Here is a 24,746-nt window from a genome sequence, read left to right as displayed (position 1 = left end):
TCCACAGATTATTGTGTCTTTTAAAATAAATACATTTAAGTTAAAAAGAGAGTTGATCTCTAAAAAAGAAAGTGAGTCATGGTAGCAGGGCGGGGGTGAAAGTGCAACAGACATTGTGGGGAGGGCAATGAATGTTATTATGCCGCCTTATTGTGATACACTCTGATATTTTCTCTTTAGTGTTTCTTTTACTTCTTTTTAAGCAACTCACAGCCTGTTGAGCTGATTTTGTGACCCACAAGCAGGCTGTGAGACCTGACGTCTGTGAAAACGATTATGCAACCACCTGTGAGCCACCTTGTCTCTTTACTTTGGCACGATGACCCTTCAACCCGGGGCAGACACCCCTCCCCCTGACACCCCACAGCCCTGCACTTCGGAAGCCGGAGGCCACCTCCGGCCTCATCTGGTGGAGCCCGACCCCCAAGGCCTTCAGGACATGCCCACCAGAGCCTAGGCCCCTTCCCAGCCATGTTCTGGGCCCTTGGGAACCTCAGACTTTAGAAGGCCTGGCTCTGCACCTCAGCCAGGCCAGGGCAGAACCCAGCCATGACTCTCTCTGTGCCCTGCTACCCAATCCCTCCCCCCATCCCAGGGACCTTTCATTCACTGTTTGCCCTTCCTGGGTTTGTGAGTCTGTGACCCCCTGATTTGACTTCTCAGTGGGCCTCCCCCTGCCTCTGCCGCTCCCCTTCCACTCCCAGTGAGGAATGATCAGAGACACGGGTGGGGAACACCAGGATTTACTGTTAGAACACAATGGGCGACTCGGGGGTGGGGGCTTTGCCTTTGGCCTCAGCTCAGAATCCGTCCATGTCATCCCTTGCCAGCTGGGCTTCACTGACCACTGTGTAGTCTCTGCCAGAGGAGGGAGGAGCTGGGCGCGTGAGCCAGCGTGGGTTGGGTCTTAGGGTACCCATCAGATCGTCGGCCCCTGCTTCCGGTGCACTCACCTGCAAATATTCCGGCATAATTGGGGCAACCGCCTGCACTTGCCACCTGTGCGGAAGGAAGGCATGGTTCCGTCAGGAGCTGGTGTGGGTTCCCGTGTCTGCCCCGACACGGTGTGGGTTCCTGTGTCTTCCCTGATGCTACAGGGCCGGGCTCATCCGTCCAGCCCCCCAGAAGCTCCAAAGCAACTCAGCAGGCCATGGGAGCTGGTGCAGGGCCCCGATCCCTCAGTCTAATCCTTCTGCTTTATTTGCCTTAACATCTATATTTTCCTCTGCATCCACTCGAGCTCACAAATGTCTGACATCTGGGTTTTCAGCCACCTGCCCCTCCCCCCAAGGGCGGGGACCAGGGTCGAGTCCCCAACACAGGTTGGCACAAATGTTTGTTCTGGAAGCAATTTATGGCCCCAGAGCTAATGCTCAGGCTCTGCCCTCCTGCAGACCTCGGCCCGTCCTTCTCCGGTTCTCATGTGCTGTGACTGTGGGCAAACCCTCCACTCTCCGAGTCCCGCTTTTCCCACAGAGGAGAGGGTGGCCCCAACAGTCAGGAGGGACAAACACGCTGGATGACTGAGGTGACCGTGCGTGCCCCCTGGACTCAGCACGGCTCGGGCACCGTCGGCGATCTGACTGGCTATTATTATTGATTATTGATTATTATTACTATCCACCTGCTCCACCCTAAGGCAAAAAAGATATGGCTGTGCCCACTTGCCCGATGTGGAAGCTGGACAAAAATAGAGAAATCCTATGGTAGTTAGGCATTTTACCAGAGCCAGCAAGCTTGTGTTTTATATAACCGACATTTAAAAAACAAACAAAAAAATTATTTCTCTGCTTGGTAACCTCTCTCTGGCCCTCCTGGGAGGCTGACCTGAGAGCAACACCCCAGTCTACTCAGCACTGCCAGGAGGGGGAGGCAGGCCGGGCATCTCATCCCTTCTGCCCGGCTCCTTCCCATTGGGCTTTGGAGAGGCCAGGCTGGGGTGGTCTCCTAGGAACCAGCCTATGAGCCTCTGCAGCTGCACCCCCACCTGCCTGCCACAGCACTCGCCCCTTTAGGCTGGGGTGATCACACTCCCCACTGCTGCTGGCCCTGGGGTGCTGTCCTCCATCACCCCCACACCCATGCCACCATTAAACTCTCTAATCAACCTTTGTCACCGCCCTGACCTGAGTGATACAGGCCCCCGACACCCAGGCCCAGGGAGCTTTTACACACACATTAGCTGTTGAAAGCTGGCTACTCTGGGGCTCCACCTGTCCCCCTCATTCTTGCTCAGCTGAATGAGAGGGGTTGCCCCCTGAGGTTGAGGACTCCATCCTCATCCATCAGCTCCCTCCTGGTCTCCCTCATGCCTCACACCCTTGCAGAGGCTGGGGGAACACCCCCCTCCCCAGCATGGTGACTGCGCCTCCCTGTTAGTATCCGTGTCTCTTCATGTGACTTGGCCTCTCTGGTCTTTAAGATGTGGAGTTTATTTCCTGACCTCTGGAATGAAGGGGTCTTGTGCCTTGCTTTATCCATTTGAATGTGGCGGAGGACAAAAGTGCAGGGCTTGTGTGCTTTCACGCATTCCTTTAGACCCCTGGCTAAGCTCCTGGAGGATGAGACACCAGGCAAAGACCCCAGACACCCCTAGAAACAGAGCTCCCTGCTGACCTGCAGCTGGCCTTAGATATGTGAGTACATCCAGCAGCCACTAGAAGAAGAACCACCCTGCAGAGCCCAGCCTACATTTCCAAATTGCAGAATTGAGAACTAATAAATGGTTCTCATCGAAGTCATTGAATTCTGGGGTTGTTCATATGGCTATTGAGCCAACAGATATGCCTCATTTAAATCAGCCTCACCCAGCCTCCCTGTGGCGCAAGGAGTTAAGTCTCAGCACTAAGAAGCTCCCTGCAGCCACCGTAGCATGAGTTTGATCCCCAGCCAAGGAGTTACCCACATGGTGCAGCAGACCTCTCCTGACTCCCCTCAGCAGTGTATTTCAGTCAATCCACCTGTTCTGCTCCCCACTCTGTCTCTGGTGCATCCTCTCAACCTCACACCTCTGGCATGTCCCCCAGTTGTTGTATGTATAAATAAATAAATTTTTTAAAATAAAAATAAAACAGCCTTACCCAGGAGACTTCAAGGGTCCTCCTCCCTCCCTCCCTCCCTCCCTAAATCCCTTCCCCTCTCCCCCTCTCACTGGTTAAGATGACAATGCCTGTGATGAACAGCACCGCTGCGATGATCAGCCCCCTTTTCCGGAGTGTGTACACGTCTGCAGAGAGAAAAACAGGGGAGCATGGTGAGAGGGGCCTTTCCCCTTTCTCCCTGCTTGTCCCCCCGACCCTCCCCTGGGTAACTTACCATAGTAGAAAGGGTTATCTTCATTTGAACCTGGAGGGGACAGATGGGGAACAGGTCAGAGTTCAGCAAAGGTTTGTGGAGTAAATCAGCGAATGGTGGAGCCAGGGAGAAGAGGCCCTGGGTCTCAGTCTCAGTGAATTTAGGACAAAACCCCAAATCCTCACATGGCATACAATTTGGCTCTTCTTCTCACTCTCGCCCTTCCTCCAACCCCACTGGCTGCCCTAAGGGTGAGCATGCCAGACTCCTGGCCTCAGGGCCTTTGCACCGACTACTCCCTCTGCCCGGGACACCCTTCCCCAGACATCCACAGATGTCTGGTACAGATTTTTTTTAAAGATTTATTTATTTATGCATACAAGAACTGGGGTACAGGCCAGAGGTGCAGGGGTGAGAGGATTCACCAGAGACAGAGTGGGGAGCAGAACAGGCAGACTGAAGAAATACACTGCTGAGGGGAGCAGCGGGCAAGACAAGAGAGGTCTGCTGTGCCATGTGGGTAGATCCCTGGCAGAGGAGCAAACTCAGGCCCCAGTGGCTGCTGATAGCGTGATAGCACTGAGACTTAACCCCTGCGCCACTAGGGAGGCCCTCAATGAATTTTTTTTGAATGAATGACCTCTCTACATGACCCATGGGATTATCTCTTGCAGTCATTTATTGGGGTTTGGCTGGGCAGAAAGGGAACAATAAAACCATGAGGTTGCCCTAAAAAATCAAGGTGCCCTAAAAGCAGAGCTCCCTGATGACCTCAAACTGAGCTCAGATGCACAAGTCAGAGATCTGCTGAGACCACGGAACAACCCCACTGAGCCCAGACTAAATTCCAAATTGCAAACTTGAGCGCTAAATAGTCATTTCAAGCCATGGCGTTTTGGGGTGGTTCACACGTGTGGCACTCATTTATGCATTCAAGTCATCTATCAGACATTTATTCCATGTCTACCTTGTGCCCACCCTCTGCCCGATGTGACGTCATGGGCTCACCCAACACTGTTTACTGAGACTAGTCTGCTGGCAGTGCTGCAGCAGCCAAAGACACGCAGGGCATAGGTGATGGCCAGGTTCCATCTGGGAAGGGGGTTACTGACCACTTGACCTGGGGGCAGGATCCAAGTTGCCTTTGCCAGCTGGGACTCCTCTCTCATAGGGTGTGGTGCCTTTAGCTGGATCTGTAGAAAAAGCGGCCAGCAAATGATGGGGGGTAGAGCCAGTGAGGCCAGAAACAAGGGACGACTTACACGTGTATCAGGGAGAAGCTCCTCTTCCTAAACATTCAGAGCCCGGCCAAGGTTCCCCCGCACCCTCCCCTGGAAGAAATGGCTCATATGGAAATACTAAACTGCCCCAGGCCCCAAGGAGCCCCTGGGCCCTCTACTAGGGCTTCCTGACCCATCCTGTGGTCCAGGAAGGAAAGGGTCATAACCAGGCAGCAGCCTCCAGGGGCTGGCCCAGGGGCAGAGTCTGGAGATTCTTGTATTAAAACATTTTGAATTTCGCTTCTGTTTCCAGCCTAAAACCTCCACAGAGTTTCTCTTTTATAAAAAAAACATCGATGCTCTCTAGGCCTGCCCCCTGACACAGAGCAGTGTCCCCACAAGGGGTCACCCCTGCCTGATGCCCCAAGGGGAAGGCAGCAGGGGAAGAAGCTGCCTCATGAGCCCGAACCCCAAGGTCTCTCTCAGTGCCTCACCCTTACCTATGAACTGGCAGCCAGGGACTCTGAGATGCTGGGGGAGGTATAAACAAGATTAGCAGCAGAGGCAGATGCAGGGACCCCAGGAAATGTGGGGGACAGCTGGATGGTGTGTGGTGCTCATGTGCAGGGGAGCTTGAGGGCCTGTGCTCAAATCCTGGTTCTGCTGCTTTGGGCTGTGTGGCCTAGGGCTGGCTGAGTAACCTCTCTGGGCTGCGGTTTCCTTCCCTGTAAAATGGGATGCGGCTGTTCCCAATACATAGAGTGGCTGTGAGCGTGGACTGGCTGTGTTCCAGAAGCCAGGGCAGCAGGGTTAGCGCTGGCTGTGCTGTCTGCGGGTGCCAGTCCCAAGACCGGCTCCCTGCTTCCCTGGCCTATCTGGTTCTCCTGCTGCAACCCAGCCACAAGGGGGAGCACGGGACTCAGTCTCCTTGCAATTCCAAGCAGGGACTAGGAGTGGACATTGGGGACTCGGAGGCTCTGAGCTGGCAGCTGACAGGTGCCAGTTCCCCACCAGGAGGAAGAGGGAGAGAGATGCTGAGGCTCCCCAGTGTTTTTACCACTCGGCTCCTAGTCTCCCTCCACCAGGTGCGTCTCTGCCACCAGGTACTTGGAAGGACAGAGACTCAGGTCAGCAAGAACTCCAGGAATTGAATTCAGAGCCATGAAAGTGTTTTCTCAGTTGGGAGGTGTGGCTGCGTCCCCCCAGGGGCACTTCTGTGCAAAATAGAAAAGCCCCGTCCCGCTACACTTCATTTTATTGGTTGTATAATTGTTTAACAGTCAGGAGAAGATGCGTGTCTGCCAGCACTGGAAAAGTGTAACGATTATAAAAATCTACAAGGGGACTGGCAGGCCTTCCAGGTGTGCGCTTGTGCAGTGCCCAGACTGCACAGCTGTGCATGCATCTTGGTGGCAGAGTACGCTATAGTGTGTCCCTGCGGGTGGGGGCTGCCCCTCCAAAATGGATCAACACACAAGTATTAGAGGCCACCTTCACTGGGCCCAGCCCCCTCTCTCTAATTGGCTTATCTTGAGGGGAGCCACTCCTTTCCTGACTCTTGGGCTATGTGGTTCAAGCAGGGTTGGCCCCCCCCCATTCCCCAGCCCCCCAGGGAGGGACACAAGAATCAGGTCTGACCAATTAGAGCAGTTCATTTCCTTGGCTCCCAGGTCACACATGGACATGTGATTCCAACTGGGCCAGTAAGAGTCAATTCTAGCCTCTGGGCCTTAAGTAATAAGGAAGAGATGTCATCTTTCTACTGAAGGCGTAGCCCAGAAACTTCAAACACTGAGACCATCTTTGCCACCAAGAGGAAAAATGTCACTTGTAGATGAGGACAATAGAGCTATGAGAGGGAGCAAATCTGTCCTGGTGGAGGTGCTGGAGCCCCTTGATACAGCCATACCTAAAATCCATACCTCTGGACTGTGCAGAACATTTATATCCAATAATTATTTTTTAGGATGTTTCTTTATGCATACAAGAACTGGGGTACAGGCCAGAGGTGTGAGGGGTGAGAGGATTCACCAGAGACAGAGTGGGGAGCAGAACGGGCAGATTGACTGGAATACACTGCTGAGAGGAGCAGCAGGCAAGTCAGGACAGGTCTGCTGCTCCATGAGGGTCTCCTCCCTGGCTGGGGATCTAACTCGTGCTGCAGTGGCTGCTGATAGCTTCATAGGTTGTGTTTTAACCCCTTGTGCCACCAGGGAGCCCCTCCAATAATTTTTTAAGTAGGGTGTTCTGTATTCTGCAACTGGGAAGCTCCTGCACTAGGAACCACCCACAGCTACAGTTTCTAGCACCAGTCCTGGGTAGGGGTCTGAACCACAGGGTCCTGCATTGTCAGGCTGGGGAAGCACTTTGTACTTGGTGCTTCCTTACAGACACCTGCTGCAGAGAGAGGCAGAGGCAGAAATCCCACCACAAAGAAACATTCAACTTTCAGTTTCCCAAGTATGTCTGACCACAAACTGAAATAATTTTTTTTTTCTGAAAACATCTTAACAGTTCCCCAAACAGATGCCCTGAGAAACGTCCTTGGGGAAATGCTGACCTAGACAAAAAAATAAACAAAATTCCTATGCCACACTTCTCAGTGCCAGGCCCTACCTTGCATTAGGCCCTTGTCCACGCTGGGGTCTGATGTTAGAAGCTCATTCGTTCCGCTAGGGTGCTGGGTCTGGGTCTCCCACTGGATCGGTGTTGTTTCTTCTTGAGTCGGAAGGGCAAGAAGGGGAGAGTGAGAAACAGTGACTCAGAGACAGTAGATCCCTGATCGACAACCCATCGGGTTGGCCAGATCAAAGACATTCACATGCCAAGTGTCACTGTGGGTCATGACGGGACTCCTGCTGGTTTGAGGTGCACAGCAGGGCAGTCCTTTTCCGAGTGGCTTTTAAAACAAACTTTAGTGTTGGTATCCTTTGCCCCAAAGGGTTGTGGACCCCAATCCCAGGATTGATCCCAACTTGCTGAAACATCTGGGGAGAGTTACCCTAAGCCCTTGTCCCTTGTCTATAAAGGGGAATACAGGCCATTTCTATCTCAGAGAGTCTGTGTGAGGATTGAAAGGACAAACACAGGGAAAATATTTAGAACCATAACCCACACTTAAGACACGCTGTAAGGGGTTCCCTGAGGAGGAAGAGGCTGAGTTGCTCACTGTGGGGCGTTATGTGTAGCAGGAGAAACTACCAAGATGCTCATGGAGATGGGCAGGGCTTCATTCACTGGGCACAGAGCCCCTGTGGAATACAATGCAGCTGTGGAAAGTGCCAAGATCAGAATGTATAAAGGGACATGGGAAGAGCTCCCAAACACTATTGCATAGAGGGTGAAAAAAGCAAGTTGCACAGAAACAATCATATAATATTCTTAAGCTCACGCAAATGCACCTCTCAGTCCATTTTCTAAAGTTGATACCCACATGATACAGCATCACTGGGGAGCAACCCCAATCCTATGCCTACAGTGGGGGCCGCTCAGAGACAGGGGAGAGAACCAGGGTGTTGGATTGTGAAAAGGGAAATTCTCTTTCTCTCGTTCTTAGAGGCCCTCTTGGCCCAATAAGAGGAGAGCCTGTTTGAGAATAAAGCCAACACAGAAAATGGAACAGACTCCATCATGATAGTATCAGCTGAGCACCTAGATCCAGCCATACCTGAAGGTCTAGCCTTAGTCTTTTCAGTCTCACAAACCCAAAAATTCCTATTTGGTCCAAACTTGAGATTTCTTTTACTGTGATTTGCAGTGATAGGATCTTAATAGATCTGTTCCTCTTTCCTTACCCTGGAGTTCAGACTCGGTAGAAATGTCCGTATTGCCAGTGTAGTCTGGAGAAATGGATGTGTTCTCCAACTTCTGTCCTGGGAAATCAAGGATAAGAAATCATGGAGGACCCTCTGATCCCTCTTCTCTCATCCACCTGCCCTCCCTTCTGAAAACTCGGGGGTAACTTGGGAGGTCCTGTCTGCTGCTCTTTGATCGATCTTCTCTGGCAGTGTCAACCCTGATGCTGGAAGTGTTTGAGGAAAGGCTGCCTCCCTGTGCTCTCCTGCATCTACTTCTCAGGGCTGTAAAGAGGAGGAAAGGAGATATAGGGAGGGGGAAGGGTGTACCCCCCTGCTTTTATGTTTTCTGCACTGGACCTATCCACTGCCCCCACCCTGATCCAGTCTCCATCCTTGCCAGTGTCCTTCCCAGTCTCCCTGCTGCTGTCCCTGTCCCCACAGCCTGTTCCCAGCACATAGCCAAGGGAGCCCAAGAAGCACCCCCAGCAGCTCTGCTGGCTAAGAGCCTGCTCTGGCTCCACCTGGATCCTAGAAAAACCCAAGTCCTCGCCCAGCCCATAAGTCCCTCCTCTGGCTGGTCCCCTGACACCTGTCTGACCTCTCCCCTTCCCACTCTGCCTTGTTGACCCCACGCCAATCACGGGCCGGCTGACTGCTCTGCACTCACCGCTCAGCACTCATGCCCCCATCCCTACTCAGCTCACCCCCTCATCCTTCAAATGCCTGCCCACACGTCATCTTCTGCTGAGGCCTTTCCTTCCCGCCCTACTTAAACCACCCTCATTCCTCTGCCCTTCTTGTTGCCCGTTGTGTGTCCCACCTTCCAGCACACCCTAGAAGTTTCTGGCAGACTGTTTAATGTCTGTCTCCCAAAGTAGAATGTGAACTCCTGTTTTATTCATCGCTGTGTCCTTAGTGCCTAGAACAAGGTCTGGTAGATAGTAGCTGCTCAACAAAAACTAATTGAATAACTGAAGAACCATTTTATCAAAGAGAAATGAGAAGAGCTACAGGGGAGGGTATGCTCTAGATTCCAGGAGGCTTGGAATCCTGGCCCCTCTGCTCAAGAACCTCTGGCACAGGCTACTTCCATTCACTGAGCCTCAGTTTCCCCATCTGTAAAATGGACATGACAATACACATAATAGAACTGAAGCTAAAACGAATGAACGCACCCAGCACCAGACTTCTCAAAAGCACCTGCAAATGCCCTCAGAGACACTGCCAGGACCGGAGAAGGCATCTCTGCTACTCGGGCCTGCCCCATCCCATCCTCTTTGCTAACTTGCGCCTCCCAGTGATCCAGGCAGGACTTTGCTGGAACCCAGGGTTCCTGGCTGCCGAGTGGAAAACCAACACCTGTCTCGCCGCCAAATCAAACTCCTTGTGCTCTTCTTGGAGGTGAAGTGAAGGCTACTCAGCAGGACAGGCCCTGGCCAGACTTGCTGGAAGCAGCCACCCAGGCTGAGGGTTCCAGAGAGGGTGTGACTCTGGCCCCTCATGGGGATGCTCACTTCCTGGGGCCAGCTCAGTGGGGGCCTGAGGACACAGACAGGAGCATCCAGACCTTCCAGGTGCCCACCCGGCAGCTCAGAGGAGGGGCTGGGGGCTCGGCGGGGTGGAGACCAGGGCTAGGCCTTACCTCTGGCGGGAAGAATCAGGCCAACAAGGGTGAGGAGACAGAGGCGACCAGCAGGCGACATCTGTGGGGCAAGGAGGAACTGGAATCAGCCAAGCTGTCAGGGAGGCAGCCCTGGGGAGACCCCAGGAGGCCCCTGCAGCCCCCGCCCCAACCCTCAGCAGCTGCCTCCGGCTTCCGAGTCCGCCTGGGGGGCTGTCAGCTAGCTGCTGGGGCAGGAGGAGGATTTCAGAAAAGGGGGTCCCCACTCCACCCGCCACTCCCTTCTTCCCTCTGCGGGTCCCCAAAGAACTCAAGCATCAGACTGAACTGGGGCTCCGGTAGCAGCACGGGGACACCCTGCAGGAAAGAGGCGCCCCTGCGCCTCCCAAGGTAAGCGCTGCCTGGACTTGGAGGGCAGGATGGACGTGCTCTGGGGCTCACCCTGCGCGCCCGTCCGGAGCACAGGAGTCCGCCAGGAGGGGCAGGGAGGAAGAGTGACTAATCGGCTCCTGATCTCAGAGGAAAAAGTGACTCGGTGTCAGGGGCCTCGGCGGGGCCGGGGCGGGCAGCGGTGGCGGCGGCCCTGGGAAGCCGGGCGAGGGATGGAGGCACCGGGGCGCGGCGCGGGAGCTGGGGCGCAGCTCTGTGCCTCCCGGGGTGGGGTAACCGCGGAGGGGGAGAGGAGAGAGCACCAATGGGGCGCAGAGGCCCGGAGATCGGCCCGCGCCCCACCTGAGCCGGACCCCCGAGGGGGCGGGGGGCGGCGCGGCGGGGAGACTCACGGCGCAGCGGCTCCGGCGGGCGGCGGCCTCGTGGGGACGTGCTGCGGCCGCCGCTGCTTCCAGGCGGAGGGTGTGGCCAGGGGAGCCCAGCGGGCGGGACCCAGACGGGCGCAGTCATTTCCTCTTGGGTTTCCTGGCTTCAGAGTTCGGGTGGGAGCAGGAGGGGGAGATGCTGAGGGCGGTGGGGGCGCAGGGGTGAGAGGCTTCCACCCGCGGCCTCGGGAGGGTGAGTTTGGGGCACAGGGGCAGGCAGGTCTCGGCTGGGTGGGGTTCCTTTGGGGGAAGGAGAAGGGGTTGACTTTGGGGTCTCTGGGAGAGTAGAAGGGAAGGGGCCACTTGGGGGGACGCTGAGGGAGGGGAATGGAAACTCAGTAGAGGCTCAGAGAGGAGGCCGCGGGGGACTCTGAAGAAGCGGGAGAAGGAAGGGAGCAAGTTTGGGGCTAAGGGACAGGGGTCCCCCAGTTTGGCCCCCCCTTTGTCCCCACAGATGAGAACACACAGACAGAACAGGGGAAAAAACCAAATGCACATTTATTAAGCTCAAGACGTAGACACTGAGGGTGCAGGAGAAGGGATCTTCAAGGAGACAAGGAGGTGCAGGAGAGCAGTACACGGGGATTCTGGGGGGCAGGGGGTGGACTCCTGGACCCCAAGAGCTGGAGGCCTGGGTCCCTGGATCTGGGATGCAGATGGGCGCTTTGGGGTGGTCGTCATTGCCAAGGCCTGGGGAGGGGCGTCAGGGTGCAGCGGCTCCAGTCTCGTGGTGGTGGGGTGGCTCATTGGGGAGGGCTCCCCCGAGCAAGGCTGGGGTCCCCACCGTCTCCACCTGGTCTTCAGGCTCCTGCACTCAGGTAGGGACAGCAGTGGAGGTGCCCCAGGCTGGTTTTACACTCCACCACCTCCAGGGGCTGGAGAGAGAGAGAGAGAGAGAGAGAGAGAGACAGAGAGAGACAGAGAGAGAGAGAGAGAGACCAGGAGCACATGTAGGAGCCTTGGTAGCTAACAGGGTCGAAGCAACCCCCTCACCATAGAAGCCAAGACCCCCAAGGCCTGTCACCCTTGAGCTGCACTTGGGGAACCATCTTGCCTCTCCACATCCTAATGTCTGGTCCATATCAGGACACTTGTGGGGGTGCTTTGTCCTGCCCCATGGGACACTGTTGTGGAGGGGAACCCACCTGCGATGAGACTGGTGACTCCTGGCCCGGCCTGGGCTTTTCTTGGCCATCCCCCTGCCAGGAAGGGGGTCTCCTTCCTCCTCGGCCCACCCCTTTCCAACACCCTCTCCCTGCACTTGAAGCCAACAGGAAGGCCCATCCCCACCCACTTGGGCAGGTCATTTAACAGGAATGGGGCCAAATCCTGCACCAATACCTTAGACCGTGCCCAGTGCCAGGACCAGGCGCCTGCCCATCCCCTGCCAGCTACCCCATTCACGGCTACATGTCTTATTAAAAGTGTATGAAACAAAACGCATGCAATCCCAAACCAGACACCAAGTGCCCCGAGGCCCGTTTTAGTTACAAGAATTTTGTAGGACGCAGAGAGATTCCCTTCTCTGATTTTTTTTTTCTCTGATATTTAAAAACTCCCAGGCAAGGATGCCATTCCACTAGAACGGGGAGGGGGGGGGAGATTTTTACATAATTAAATTAACACCCCTCCAGAGCCACACTCATCTACAAGCTCATCCCCCTCCTACAGCCGACATCACCCCATCTTCCTTTGCAGCTTCTGTCCACTTGCAGCCACTATCCCCGGGGGCTCCCTCCTCTCCCCCTCCTCTGCCCCTCCCCCACTTCCTCTCTGTGTTCACCCCTCCCACACCATCCACCTGCTTTGCCACCCTCTGGTCCTCTTCACTCTTTATCCCTTTCCCAGATTTCCCCTCTTCCCATGCTCAAGTGCCCTATTCTCTCTTTGCCAGCTTCATTTTTTTAACATCTGTATTTCTGCATCTCCCCTTTCGTTACTTTGATGCAATTATTCAGAAACCTGCTGCTCCTCTCTTCTTCCTTCCTTCCCTCCCTCCCTCCCTTCCTTCTCCATCATTGCACCCCAGATCGTCCCAACGGGACCCCAAGGCGGGCAGCGCTCCCTCTTCCTGTCTCCTCTAGGCTCAACCTGTCTCCACGCTGCCCGGCAGGCCCCTCTCTTCACAGGCGGAGGCTTTCTCCAAAGGGAGCTGATTCGTCCTGGCTTTTCTAGGCCTCTGTCCTTGTTTCTGGAAGCTTCGTGGACTCTAGACCTTCCCCATCCCACTGACTGTCCATGGGTCAACATTTGGGATCTGCACGGTCTCAGCTGCTACTGAACTGGCCCGTGTCCAGCAGTTGGTGGACATTCCTAGGGGGTCCAGTGCAATCCACCCCCATGACCCCTTTCTGCTCCCGCCTCCCCTCCCCCCGGACCCACGAGCTTTCTTATCCTCACCTGAAGAGGGGAGCTCCGACTTACAGGATTTGCATGTTGGGCTGTGGAGGCAAAGATGGGAGAGAAAAGCATAAAGCAGTTTAATTACGGCAGGTTTTATGGGGACACATGACCAGCGCAGAGACCCTCCTGTTATGGACGCGCCCCTGCACCCTGGGCCGCTCCCCCCACTCCCCTCTCTCCCCAGTGCTGCCAGACCTCTCAGACCTGGAGTCCGCCTTCCTGCACTTCACCTTCTTGCCTGTCAGGAGAGAGGGAGACAGAACAGGACACAGGCTGTGAGGCCTAGGCACACCCAACAGGGGAACTGGAGGTGCTGGGGAACCTCCTTGAAGAGTTCTGGGCCCAGGAAGGGGTCACACTTACTGAGAATGATGATGATGCCCAGCACGAACATTATGGTCGCCAGAGTCAGGCCCACGGTCTGCACGGTGTCATAGTCTGGGGGAGGGAAGGCGGGACATCAAGCCAGGGGGCCTCTCTGCCCCCCTAGAGCCTCAGCCCAGCTGCAAGGCTTCCCAGTGGGGGCCCCAAATTCAGAGATGCTACAGGTCAGGCTGGAAGCCCTCTGGCTGGTTAATGTGAGGACTGAGAGCGTGGGCTTGGGCACTGGGGGCTCCTCTTGACCCCTCTACCCTACCCTCTGGACTCTTTGGGCCAAGAATATATATATGTAGTTCAACACTTGTGATTATATATGTTATATAATCACCTCTTCATTGGATAAGGCAGCAAGCAGGCTTCTCTATGATCTCCCCACCTCCTGCACAGGGATCCTGGTAACACTGAATCACATCAGGGTCCTTTTCAGTTCAGAGTCACCTGACTCCGTTTTGACTCCTGGTAAAAGCCAAAGTCCCCACCGCAGGCTGAAGGCCCTGCACCATCTAGTCCTTGTTCCCTTTCAGATCTCACCCCTTCCACCTCCCCCCTACTCCAGGCACACTGTTCTTACTGCTGCTCCTGGCATTTATCAGGCACAGATCTACCGCAGGGCCTCTGCACTTGCTGTTGCCTCTATCTGTAAGTTCTTCCCCTAAATATCCACATGGCTCCCTCCCTCACTGACTTCTGGAATTTATTCACATGTCAGTGAAACCTCCTCAGACTGTCCTCTTCAGAATTCCCCATTTTCTTCTCAATATTTTCTAATCGCATTCCTTCCTTCATGAGCATTACTCTTGTCTAATGCACTACAGGAAATATTTGTTGGAAACCTAATTTATGGAGCACCCGCTCCGTACCAGTAGTGATCCAGGCCTCTGCCCTTGTGGAGCCTGACTTTCACGTTTTAACAAAACCAAAAGCCATGGCTGATTGGGGTAGACTCCTCTTGCTGGGACTTGGCGAGGGTCTCTCCTTACAGAGCAGTCAGTATTTAATTGGAGGCCAGAAGAAAGAAATGGAATCTTAGCCAACGTATGGAGAACTAGAGGAGGAGTATTCCTTGCTGTGGGAACAGCAAGTGCAAAGGCCCTGAGGTAGAAAAGAACTTGGCATATTGAAGAAATGGCATGAATGAACAAAGGGGGAAGTCAAGAGGATGTTGAGAGGGAACCTAGGGCAGATCTACTAGACCTGGGGGTCGTTCCTTTGAGCTTCAGTGCTGTGGGGGACCATTTCATGGCATTACCCAGGTTAATCTGTCCCACAATCCTTATAGGAAGAAGCCGTTGTTATCCCTTCTCTATGGAAGGGCACAGAGAGGCAAGCTTGCTTGTCCAAGGTCACACAGCTAGTGTGTAGATCAGCCAGGATTCCAGTCCAGACAGCCTGGCTTCAGCGATTACATCTTGATGACCCAAAGCACAAGCCCAGAGTCCTGATGGTCTGAAGGAGGCCCAGAGAGGGTACCCCACACCCCCAAATCTGGCTCTGCCCTCCAAAAGCCCAGATTATGTGAACGGTAACCACGTGGTCACATGGACAGTGGCTTAGCTGGTGTCACACAGTCACAGCCGAGGCTACTCCAGCAGCACCCATGGGGACTGGCAGCCACCCCACCACCCAACCCCAGGGTTCCCTCTTCACAGCATCCACACTCACCATAGTGAAAGGGGTCAGATTCCTGAGGAACTGTGGAAAGGAAGGCAGAGAAAGAGGGGAAATATTTCAATACTGGTTTCTTAACATTTTTGAGGATCCAGATCTGGCCACAGGACCAACGGTTTCTCTGTAGAAATCAGATGAAGAAGACTCTTAGTCTGGGTGATAGAGCCCCATGGCAGGACACAAGAGCTGAAGAGTGTGGAGCACAGTCTGGATTCCAGTCCCCACTCTTTCCACCGGTCAGCACCTTCCCTTGTGCAGTGCACAGCCCACCCAACTGTACATGTGTTTAGTTCAAGGCCCCTGTGGAGGTCTGATTTTAAACTCTGGACTCATTTCCTGCAAAACACGTATTCACTTGCATATGATGCTGGGGGTTAATAGGCTGCTGAGTGTATCGGCTTCCCCTGAGCACTCCCTAAAACTTCTCAGTCACCTGAAAGCTCCAAAAGGTAGGCACTGTGTCTGCCACTCATTCCTGCCCCCAAATCCAGTGCCAGGGAGATGTCCTATATTATGTACTATACCATATAGTATATAACGTTATAGAACATATACGATGTTATTTAGTATATACTATTTATTATTTATATATTATTTTATATATTATAGTATATGCTACATTAAATATTGTATATAATATATAACTATTTAATATATCCTACAGTACTTATTTCTTTTTTTTTAGATTTATTTATTATGCATACTAGAGCTGGGGTACAGGCCAGAGATGCGGGGGGGGTGAGAGGATTCACCAGAGACAGAGTGGGGAGCAGAACAGGCAGACAGACTGAAATACACTACTGAGGAGAGCAGTGGGCCAGACAGAAAAGGTCTGCTTCACGATGTGGGTTTCTCTCTGGCTGGCCGGTGATCGAACTCATGCTGCCGAGGCTGCATTTTTGCTTCATAGTGCGGTGCTTAACCCCTTGCGCCACCAGGGAGGCCCTACAGTACCTATTTCTAAGACACCATCCATTTTAAGATTCAAAATTGACTTCATATTACCTTCCCAGTAAGTGTGTATAGTGAAGATATATATGTATGTATGTATGTATTCACTATACACATGTGTGTACCTACATACATATATTCACTATACATATGTACATACATATATACACTATACCGTATGTACATATAAAGTATATATGTAGATATAAAACTCTACCACATGAAAATACCATTCCTTTGGCAGACTCACCCCAATTTCATAAATGCTAATGTGTAGATAAAATATGTACATGTCTGGGGATTTATTTTTCTTCATCTCCCATCTTCCTGACCCAAATCATATTCCCCTGCACGAGAGCTCATCACATCCTTCTCATTCTAGAAACCCATCCTGATGACTTCCTGATTCCTCTACCAACACTTCGTTACAGTCTACTTTGTCTAGAGCAAATTCTCAAAGCATGAGCCCTAGGGGGACGGGACCCAGGTGTGCGAGGGGATGCAGGTGTTGTCATTACTGTTTTTCCGCCTTCCGGGCTCAGGAAAAGATGGCTGCTTTGAGGTTGGATGAAGCCATGACTAATTCTGGCCAATGAACTATGAATGGATATAGTTCATTGTCACTTCCTTGTCACTTCCTTGTCACTTCCAGGCTAGAGCACTTCAGTGACTATGCAAGAGTTCTCTTTTGCTTTTCATTGGGTGACATGACTGTTAGAGAGGTTAGCTGCTCTGGTTTTCTTTGGTGAGTAGAGACCCCTGGCCCACCCCTGGTGGACTCAATAGTATGAGAAATCAAACTTGGCTGTCAGAAACCATTGATTATTATCTGGTGGTATTTGTTACTGCAGCACATGCTAGCCGATGCTGACTGATACTGGTGGCACCTAGGCAAGACCCTGAATAACACCCATTCTCTCAACATGTAAGTTCTCCCTTCCCAGTTTTCTGCCCAGTCTTCATAGAGAAAACCTCAGGTAGGTCCTCCTGCCACCAAATTCAGCACAGGGGTGCTGTCCTATAATAAACGTGTCTGTAACACCTGCTAGCCCTTGTTAATATCTCCCCTCTCCACCAAGAGAAAGCCCTCTGCGGACTCAGAACCTGCACCAAGCAACAATATCTGTGGAGAATTTTGTGGCATTATTTGGTTGTCTCCTTTATTTATCTAAATGGCATTATCTAACCTGGCTCAGTGCCAGGTTCTCTTTGAAGCTCTGGAAGAGCACACTTAATCTTCCAGCAGCTCTCTGACATACAGGCTGTCTTCATCCTCATCTCACAAAACAGCAACACTGAGGCACAGAAGATGGAAGCTACTTGTTTACAATCATTTTTATATTTCAAGCCCTCCCCCCACGATGGGGGTTGGGAAGGGGATGAGCAGGGCGCCATGCATAGATTAGGAATCTGCATGTACACACACTAGATGACCTGTGAACTGTTTGCTCTAAATGAACTTTCCAGTCTAAGAGGCACCTGGAAGAGTGATGGCCGCCATTTCTGTCAGAGACTCAGCCATCCCAGAAGGAGTGAAGCATACAGAGCTCTAAATCCAGATGCCAGTGGAAAGGGAGCTGCCAGGGAGACAGGGCACCATAAAACTCCCAGAAGTTGTTAACTGAAGGCAGCTCACTGATAATTAACTGTCTTTGTTTAACTCACTCAAAAGTAGCCTGTTAGAGATGAGGTGTTAGAACAGTTTTCTTGGAGCATGATGCTCAGCCGTTCTCAGATTAGCTTGCTGATCTAATTAAAGCGCATCTTAAAGACTCAATTCCTTTGTCTTTTAGTTTCCACAGTTGTGGCAGGTGGGAAGAATCAGGTATTTTCTGGCAACACCCCCCCAAAAAAACCCAGATTTTCCATCTGTGGTGAGCATATAAAATAAAGCTAATTAAAAATTTTAAAAGTGAATCCTTTGAAGGAAAAATATTAAATGCTATTTAATATTATAAAATATAATACAAAATAAATAATAGTGCAGATAAATAGCAGTGTGGGGGACATTTGTACGGAGCAAAAGTCAGGGAGGTGAAATTCAGAAGCGCAAGAAGAGAAACTGCTTTAGAGACACCCAGGCTGTCACCCAGAGCAGGAGTACATCTGTTCCATATCTTACTGTTCGTCCTGGCGTTTATAAAAGTCTCCTAAGGAAGTTTTCTAGAATGAATGTGTGACTGAGAACCTAGGCTGCATCAGAGGTGGAACAGTTGGATTATCCTGCTTTGGTCTCTGTGTTTCCACACACCTTCCCCCCTGCCACTGGTGAGCACCTGTCCCACAATCTTCTTTGACTCCCTGGGTGCCCCAAGTTCCATGCAGAAGCTCTTCTTCTGGTCTTTGCTAGTCCAGCAAACTGGATCCTCAGGGCCAGGCAGGGCTAGGGTGGAGCAACAAGCCCAAGAAGGAAGGTGCCAGGTCCCTGGCCAGTTGCCAGGGAGACACCAGGGTGGAGCTGGTTGCTATGGCAATAGGAGCATCTTGAGAGGTGAAAAAAGGTGAGGGGCCTGGGCACCCCAGACTGGGTGGGATTCTGTGTGGGGCTTGGAGGCTGAGTTTCTAACTCCCTGTCTCCTCGCACCTCCTTATGTACCCCTGCAGGGCTGGCTTCTGGCCAAGAGCAGGGTCCTTCACCGGGAGTCCAAGACAGTGACCCCCGCCCATCAGTGCTGCTCTGCCCCACCCTTAGCTGTTTGCCCCCAACTCTCCCCCTCTCTCCGATGGCTGGACAGAGCACTCAGCTTCCTCCCCACCCCCCAACAATTCATTAATTAGTTTCCTTAAGCGGTTTGCAGTGCACAACAGGCTTTCTTTCCTTCCCCACCCCACACCCTCCAGGGATTTCCCAAGACCTGCGGTCCCTTCTTACACAGGGCCTGGGGGGAAGGTGGGGGAGGAGGCTAAGGCATCTGTCCTCCCGCCTCTTCCCGGCTGCTGCCATCGATCCTGCTAACCATCATCTCTGCAAAAAAAAAAAAAAGCTCTGGGCTCCCGCCAGGCCTGCTGGCTCAGCCCTCCCCCTCTCCCTAGGGTGGCTTCCAGCCTCTGCAGCCCCCCCCCCCCGCCCTGCTTTGAATTCTGCAGATATGGCTCGGCTCCGTGCAGCAGCCCCCGTCTGCCGGAAAGGGGGCAGGGAAGGAGGGATCGGAGTGGGGTTTCCTTCACCACCAGGGGCTCCGAGGAGCCCAGCTCTATGCTCTCGGGGCTGGAAGTCATCCCTATCCCCCACCCCCCCAAGCTCTCGTCGCCTCGCTCCACTGCCGGAGCAGCTCAGGGAAGGGGACTGTCAGGGGGAGAGAGAGTTTAAGCGGCTGCGTAACTGGGTTAATGGGTGCGAAATGTAAATGGTTGTGTGGCTGGATGGGGGTAGGGAGGGGCATCTTCTTGCACACCCAGGTGCGCCTCTGGGTGAGGGCTGGGAGGGTCCGGCCGTGCTACCCCATTCCTGGCCAGGAGGGCTCAGCACCCTGCCCCGGCCCTCCCCAGGCCGCCCTTCTCTCTCTGCCTCGCACTGTGGGTCCCTGTCCCCCCCGTGTCTTCTACCTCCATCCCTCCCTGTCTGTCTGTCTCTGATTTCTCTCCATGTCTCTGCAGCTCTGGCACCTGCCACCTCTCCCGACTGTCTCCGAATCTGAGTCTCACATTCTCGCACCCGACTGTCTTCCTCTCCGGGGCTCCCCGCCTCTGACCCGGGGTCTCCTGGCTCTCTGGGTCCCTCTCCAGGCTCCCTCCGGCTGTCTCTGCTTCTGTCCATCTCTTTCACTCCTTGCCCTCCCTCGCCTACCTTGTCCTCTTTCACCCCCTTCCCACCAAACCTGCCTGTCAGGGACTGCAGGGACCACCCACCCTAGGACCCAGTGCAGGAAAAAAAAGAGGGATACAGACCCCCACCCATTACCCCCCCCCCGCCCCAGGAACCTTGAAATCTTCCAGAACCGCTGACTGCAGACCCGCCAGCTCCCGCCCTGGAAGCCTGTTCCTCTCGGTCCACCACGGCCGCGGTGCTGGACCAACCACCCCGTTGCCATAGCTACCGGCCCGAGCATCCTTGCTCCCCAGCCTGCCTCGCTCCACCCGCGGGTCCCGCGCGGGCACCACGCCGGCGGGAGAGGGTGTCCAGGAAGCCCGAGGGGCGCCAAGGGGTGCGCTGCCCGGGTCTCCTCCCCGGGTGGGGGGGGAAGCGGCCTCCCCGTGCCCACTCCCCACCCTTCCAAGGCTGGAAAGTCCCCAGAGTCTCTCTCCTAAGCTCTAGGATCCCGGCGCCCCCTGCACCCCCCTGCGCCCTCTCCCCAGGCGACGCTCACCCATCGAGGGAGGCTGGGTCGGGGTCGCCATGCTGGGCTGGACGCTGAGACGGCCGAGGCGCGGCTGCAGCAGCTGGACGCGGGACGGACTGTGGTCGAGGGGGAGAGCCCTGGTGTGGGGGGCGCCGTAGCCAATGGGGGCCCGGAGAGCCCGCCCCCGTCCAGGCCGCCCCCGCCCCCGCCCACTGCCGCGTCCCCGCCCCTTCCCCGAGGGTGGGGGCGCCTCCTGGGGGGGCCTCGGGGGCTCCCCGGCGCTCGCGCTGAGGGACGGACAGACGCACAAAGCACTGGCACAGAGGAAGGCACGTTTTATTGGAAGTCTGGGCGGCGGAGAGGGGTCTGGGGGCAGGACTGGGGCGGCAGCCAGCAGTCCAGGCGGCGGGGGGCGCGCGGCGGGGGGCGGGAGGCGTCAGCTGCCAGGCGGATCCTGCGGGCGGGCGCCGGGAGGGTGAGCGGCAGGAGAGCCCCGGCCCCCCTCCGGCCCCTCGCCCCCTCCTCCCGCCCCCACCCCACCCCAGCCCCGCCGGAGCTGCAGGACCTGGCTGGGCGCCGGCGGCCAGGTGTCTCTACCGCCTGCGGGAGGACAGACCTGGGGGGCACAGAGAGCGCGGGCTTCAGCGGAGCGCCCAGGTCCTGCGGGGGGGCGGGGGGCTCCGCAGGATTCCCCGCCCGCCCTGCGGGTTTCAGACCAAGTCCTCCCTCCACGCACCCAGAGAGGCCAGGACGGGGTTCTTGGAGTCGGCCCTCACCCCCACACCCCCGCGGTCTCCCCAAACTCACGGCGGATGGAGCTGCGGAAAGTTCCCTCCTCTTCATCAGGTTCCCCAGTCCTGGAGTCCGAGAGGAGGAGGGGGTTGAGGATGCAGAAGGAGAGAGGCAGCTGGTCTCAGGAAACCCCCCGTGCCTCCCTGTTTCACCCCAAGAAGGGCTGGGGTAAGCCAAGCTATCAGGCGCTCCCAGGGGCGGCTCAAGAGCGCGGCTGGAGCTTCTCCAGCTGGCAGCAGCGAGCACCTCCCCAAAGCTGGGGAAGGGCCTGGACCTCCTGGGGGCGGGGTGACCCCAAAGATCGAGGGCAGACTGCCCCACACTGGCCTGGGTTAGACACCCCAGCTCCTCATATTCTAGGGTGATCCTGGGCAAGAAACTTTACCTCCCTGGGCTGTGCCTGGGTGTCCTCAGCGTAAGGCGAGTTCAGGACCCGCACTACCTTCCCGGGGAGGCGCGGGAGGTTGCACGTGAAACAGTGCCACGGTAGCTGGCTCGTGGGGTGCCCCCAATCGCTATCAGCCGTAGTTTTTAATAACATCTCTCCTTGGTTTACCATGGAGACAGTATTTCTCCATTGCTGGGGCTTCAGGTTTTTATTTCAAGAGGAAGCAACGAGCTGGGCTCAGGGCTCGGCTAACTGGGCCGCGGGAGCGGTGATCTCATTTCGCGCGGCTCGTTCCTTCACGGCCCTTAGCACGCTCGGCGATTCCATGTTCGGGGGGCCGCTGCCACCCACGGCCGCGCCCCCTCGGGCTGCGAGCTCGGCGGGCAGCGAGGCGCTCACTGCACCGCGGGCTCCCCGGGGCCCGGCCGGGGCTTGGCCTGAGTAAGTGCTCGACACGTGCGCTTTGCGGTCTTGGGGTGCGGGTGGGGTGGACTTCCAGCCGCACCCCCAGCGCCCCTCCAAAGCGGGGGCAGGTGGGTGAGGTCGGGGGGCCTCTTACCTCTGCTGCTGGTTGAATTTGCAGCGGCACCTTCTGCCTGCGGGGGGACAGGGGGCGAGGCTGAGGCGGCTCCCGCGCCCGGCGCCGCGCGGCGCTCTCGCTCCAGCGCGCGGGCAGGGCAGGGGCGGGGCGGGCCCGAAGGGGAGAGGCGAGGAGGGGCGGGACTGGGCGAGGCTGGGGTGGAAAGTGACGCGGGCCGGCGGGGAGGGGGACTCACTCAGCACGATGAGGATGCCCAGGATGAAGAGGACTCCCGCAATCGTGAGGCCTCCGATGCGCAGGGACTTGTAGTCTGGGGGGGAGCAGGGAGGGTGGAGGAGAGCAGGATGGGCAGGGAGGAGTAGGGGTGAAGGACCAGGGAGAAAAGAGAGGACGTCAGTGAGAGGACAGGGAGCTGGTATGGGAGGAGGTAGGGGGAGCACCAAGGGTGGGGAGGAGGTGGGCTGGGCAGGGAGGACGGAGAAGCCAGGAGATGGGGTGGGGGGAATGGAGGGGGCGACAGGGAGAGGAGAAAGGGCAGGTGTTGGCTGAGATGGGCCGCAAGACAGAGATATAAGAGCAGAGATCAGAGCCAGAGAGGAGTGAAACAGAGACAGAGACACACACAGAGAGAGACAGAGACACACAGAGAGATACAGAGAAACAGACCAGGGGATATCAAGACAGAGCGAGCCAGATGGAGAGCAGAGGAGACTGACAGGGATCTGTAAACAGTGCGACTCAGAGAGATAAAAACATGGAGAAAGAGAGAAATGAGGACAGCCAAGCCCTGCACCCCCAAACTCAACTCCCCAAGCGAGGCACACGCCCCTTCTCCCTCACCATAAGTGAACGGGTCATGTTCCTGTGGAGCTTCTGGGAAAAGAGAGAGAAATTGGGTGTTTGGATTCTTCCTGGGGTCCCGGACAAGGAGGGGTGTAAAGAGACTCTTTTGGGGTGCTACCTTTCTGGGCTGGGCATTTGGGGGCTGTTGGACCCTGAGCAGTCTGCCCGTGCTCTCACGGTCTTTACTGTCCACTCTGCTCTGTCCTGGGTGGGGTAGGGCTTATCTGTGATTCCACCATCCAAGGGAAGCCAGTTTCCACCCCACTCTCAGGCTGGGCCTGACCTGGGGCACCTGCTTCCCTCCCCCCAATACCAGCTTGTGACAGAACCTCACATAAAATCCCCAATTTCCTGGCACCACGACTGATTCAGCTTAGTTGGAGTCTCCAACTTAGTGCTGAAGGGCTTCCTGTCCGCCACCCTCGGGGCTGAGTGTGTAGCGGGCTGCCAGACTCACCTGCCTTGGCCACGGTGACAAGGCCCACACAGAGAACCAAGATGTGGCTGAGGAATGCCATTATCCTGGGGGACACCAAGGGTCAGGGAATGTGTGACCTCACCACCCTCCCACCTCCATGGGGGCCTGAACCCAAGTGGTTAAGTCAGAGAGGTTGAAAAACAACTCCAGAAGTCAGCCACCAGCTTGGCCACCCGAGAGGCGGGGGCACCCTCACGTCATGGGGACAAGGTGTCACCAAAACCACCCACACTGCAGGGGTCACAGCAGCACAGCACGGCGAGGGGGGGTGTGAGACACAGCCCCAGGCCTGGGCCTCCCCCGAAGCGGGTCCCAGATTCCCACACCTACCCTACTGGACCTTGCCTCACCCAGGCGGAGAGTCAGGCTCACTGCAAGAGCCAGCCTGCCAGGACACGCCCAAGGGCCCACCTGCCCGCTCACCGTGGCCGCGCCGTGTCCGACCAGCCCGGCTCTCCTGCCCTCGGCAACCGGCCCGCTCTCTGCCTGACCCTGGGTATAAATATCTCCCACTTCACCCTGGAGGAATTTGCCTCACACAGGCCTCCATGGCAACAGCCTTCCTTCCCCCACTCGGGGGTCAAGCTCAGCCCTGCAGGGCTGAGGCCAGACTGCTGTAGCCCCACAGGCTGCCCTAGGGGGAGCAGCCACACCTCTCCTCTCCTGGAAGCCACGAGAAAAGGGGAAGACACCCCTTCCGCCCTCCTGGGAGTGACATCTTTCAGGAGCAGACAACGCCCGCCCGGGGTGACATGAGGCCCAGGCCAAAGGAACCACTGAGAGGCAGAAGACAAGACAGTTGCTAGGAGCAGGGACACACCAAGTGTGCACACATGTGCACACACACACACACACACACAGAGACAACCGCAGTGGGACAGCGCCCACTCCCTAAACTTTTGGTTCGGAGCAAGACACGGGATATAGACACCTCATCTGGGCCTCGGTGTCCCCAACAGTGGCGGAACCAGGCCTGCCCATGTGAGGGTCCAAAGCCCACCCCAGCGGGGTGCACAGCAGCAGCTGAAAGGGAGGAGACCACCCCCACCCCCACCCCTGGGGGACCCAGCGTCCCAACGCTCTCTCCCTTCCTCCTGGGTCTGGCCTGCCTGGGAAGCCACGGGCTGGCCACTCCTGCTCCCAAAATAGGCGGCCCAGCCCAGCGTGCGGCCTGGAGGGGAGGGGCGGGGGACGCTCACCCCAATCAAGTTGTCCCCTGCTGAAAGAAGGCCCCCAAGCGTCCGGCTGTGCCCCTAGGCCTAGCACTTTGGACC

The 24,746-nt window shown here is 55.7% G+C and overlaps 3 protein-coding genes across 10 annotated transcripts; all 3 read right to left on the bottom strand.

Moving 5' to 3' along the window:
* Positions 1–730: 730 nt before the first annotated feature.
* Positions 731–10,749, bottom strand: FXYD5 (FXYD domain containing ion transport regulator 5). 4 transcript variants are annotated; one of them, XM_037518005.2, is made up of 9 exons: positions 10,715–10,749; positions 9,954–10,014; positions 8,309–8,386; positions 7,131–7,232; positions 4,407–4,487; positions 3,316–3,345; positions 3,152–3,226; positions 954–999; positions 731–858 (listed from the first exon to the last, which is right to left on the bottom strand). In XM_037518005.2, the coding sequence occupies exons 2-9, from the start codon at positions 10,012–10,014 to the stop codon at positions 801–803; spliced, it is 531 nt and encodes a 176-aa protein (XP_037373902.1). In that variant the 5' UTR covers positions 10,715–10,749; the 3' UTR covers positions 731–800. The 4 variants fall into 4 exon arrangements, with proteins under 4 accessions (XP_037373902.1, XP_037373904.1, XP_037373903.1 ...); XM_037518007.1 differs by lacking the exon at positions 10,715–10,749 and adding an exon at positions 10,665–10,674; XM_037518006.2 differs by lacking the exon at positions 10,715–10,749 and adding an exon at positions 10,374–10,435.
* A 449-nt stretch (positions 10,750–11,198) lies between these two features.
* On the bottom strand, positions 11,199–20,528 carry FXYD7 (FXYD domain containing ion transport regulator 7). Of its 5 annotated transcripts, none has more exons than XM_054697132.1 (7): positions 20,458–20,473; positions 19,023–19,115; positions 15,194–15,320; positions 13,514–13,588; positions 13,346–13,388; positions 13,148–13,188; positions 11,199–11,622 (listed from the first exon to the last, which is right to left on the bottom strand). In XM_054697132.1, the coding sequence occupies exons 2-7, from the start codon at positions 19,092–19,094 to the stop codon at positions 11,600–11,602; spliced, it is 381 nt and encodes a 126-aa protein (XP_054553107.1). In that variant the 5' UTR covers positions 19,095–19,115; positions 20,458–20,473; the 3' UTR covers positions 11,199–11,599. The 5 variants fall into 5 exon arrangements, with proteins under 5 accessions (XP_054553107.1, XP_054553106.1, XP_054553108.1 ...); XM_054697131.1 differs by lacking the exon at positions 20,458–20,473 and adding an exon at positions 20,072–20,110; XM_054697133.1 differs by lacking the exon at positions 20,458–20,473 and adding an exon at positions 20,072–20,110 and having other exon boundaries at positions 13,355–13,388.
* A 231-nt stretch (positions 20,529–20,759) lies between these two features.
* Positions 20,760–23,889, bottom strand: FXYD1 (FXYD domain containing ion transport regulator 1). The gene is made up of 8 exons (XM_037518025.2): positions 23,823–23,889; positions 23,452–23,516; positions 22,992–23,024; positions 22,387–22,461; positions 22,170–22,206; positions 21,238–21,287; positions 20,996–21,046; positions 20,760–20,884 (listed from the first exon to the last, which is right to left on the bottom strand). The coding sequence occupies exons 2-7, from the start codon at positions 23,510–23,512 to the stop codon at positions 21,024–21,026; spliced, it is 279 nt and encodes a 92-aa protein (XP_037373922.1). The 5' UTR covers positions 23,513–23,516; positions 23,823–23,889; the 3' UTR covers positions 20,760–20,884; positions 20,996–21,023.
* Between the last annotated feature and the right edge of the window lie 857 nt (positions 23,890–24,746).

Source organism: Talpa occidentalis, unplaced genomic scaffold (genome assembly GCF_014898055.3).
Source record: "Talpa occidentalis isolate TD23 unplaced genomic scaffold, MPIMG_talOcc4v2.1 talOcc4.17, whole genome shotgun sequence".
NCBI lineage: Eukaryota > Metazoa > Chordata > Mammalia > Eulipotyphla > Talpidae > Talpa > Talpa occidentalis.
The sequence above is the reverse complement of the archived record's forward strand: the minus strand, read 5'-3'. Positions and strand labels throughout refer to the sequence as shown.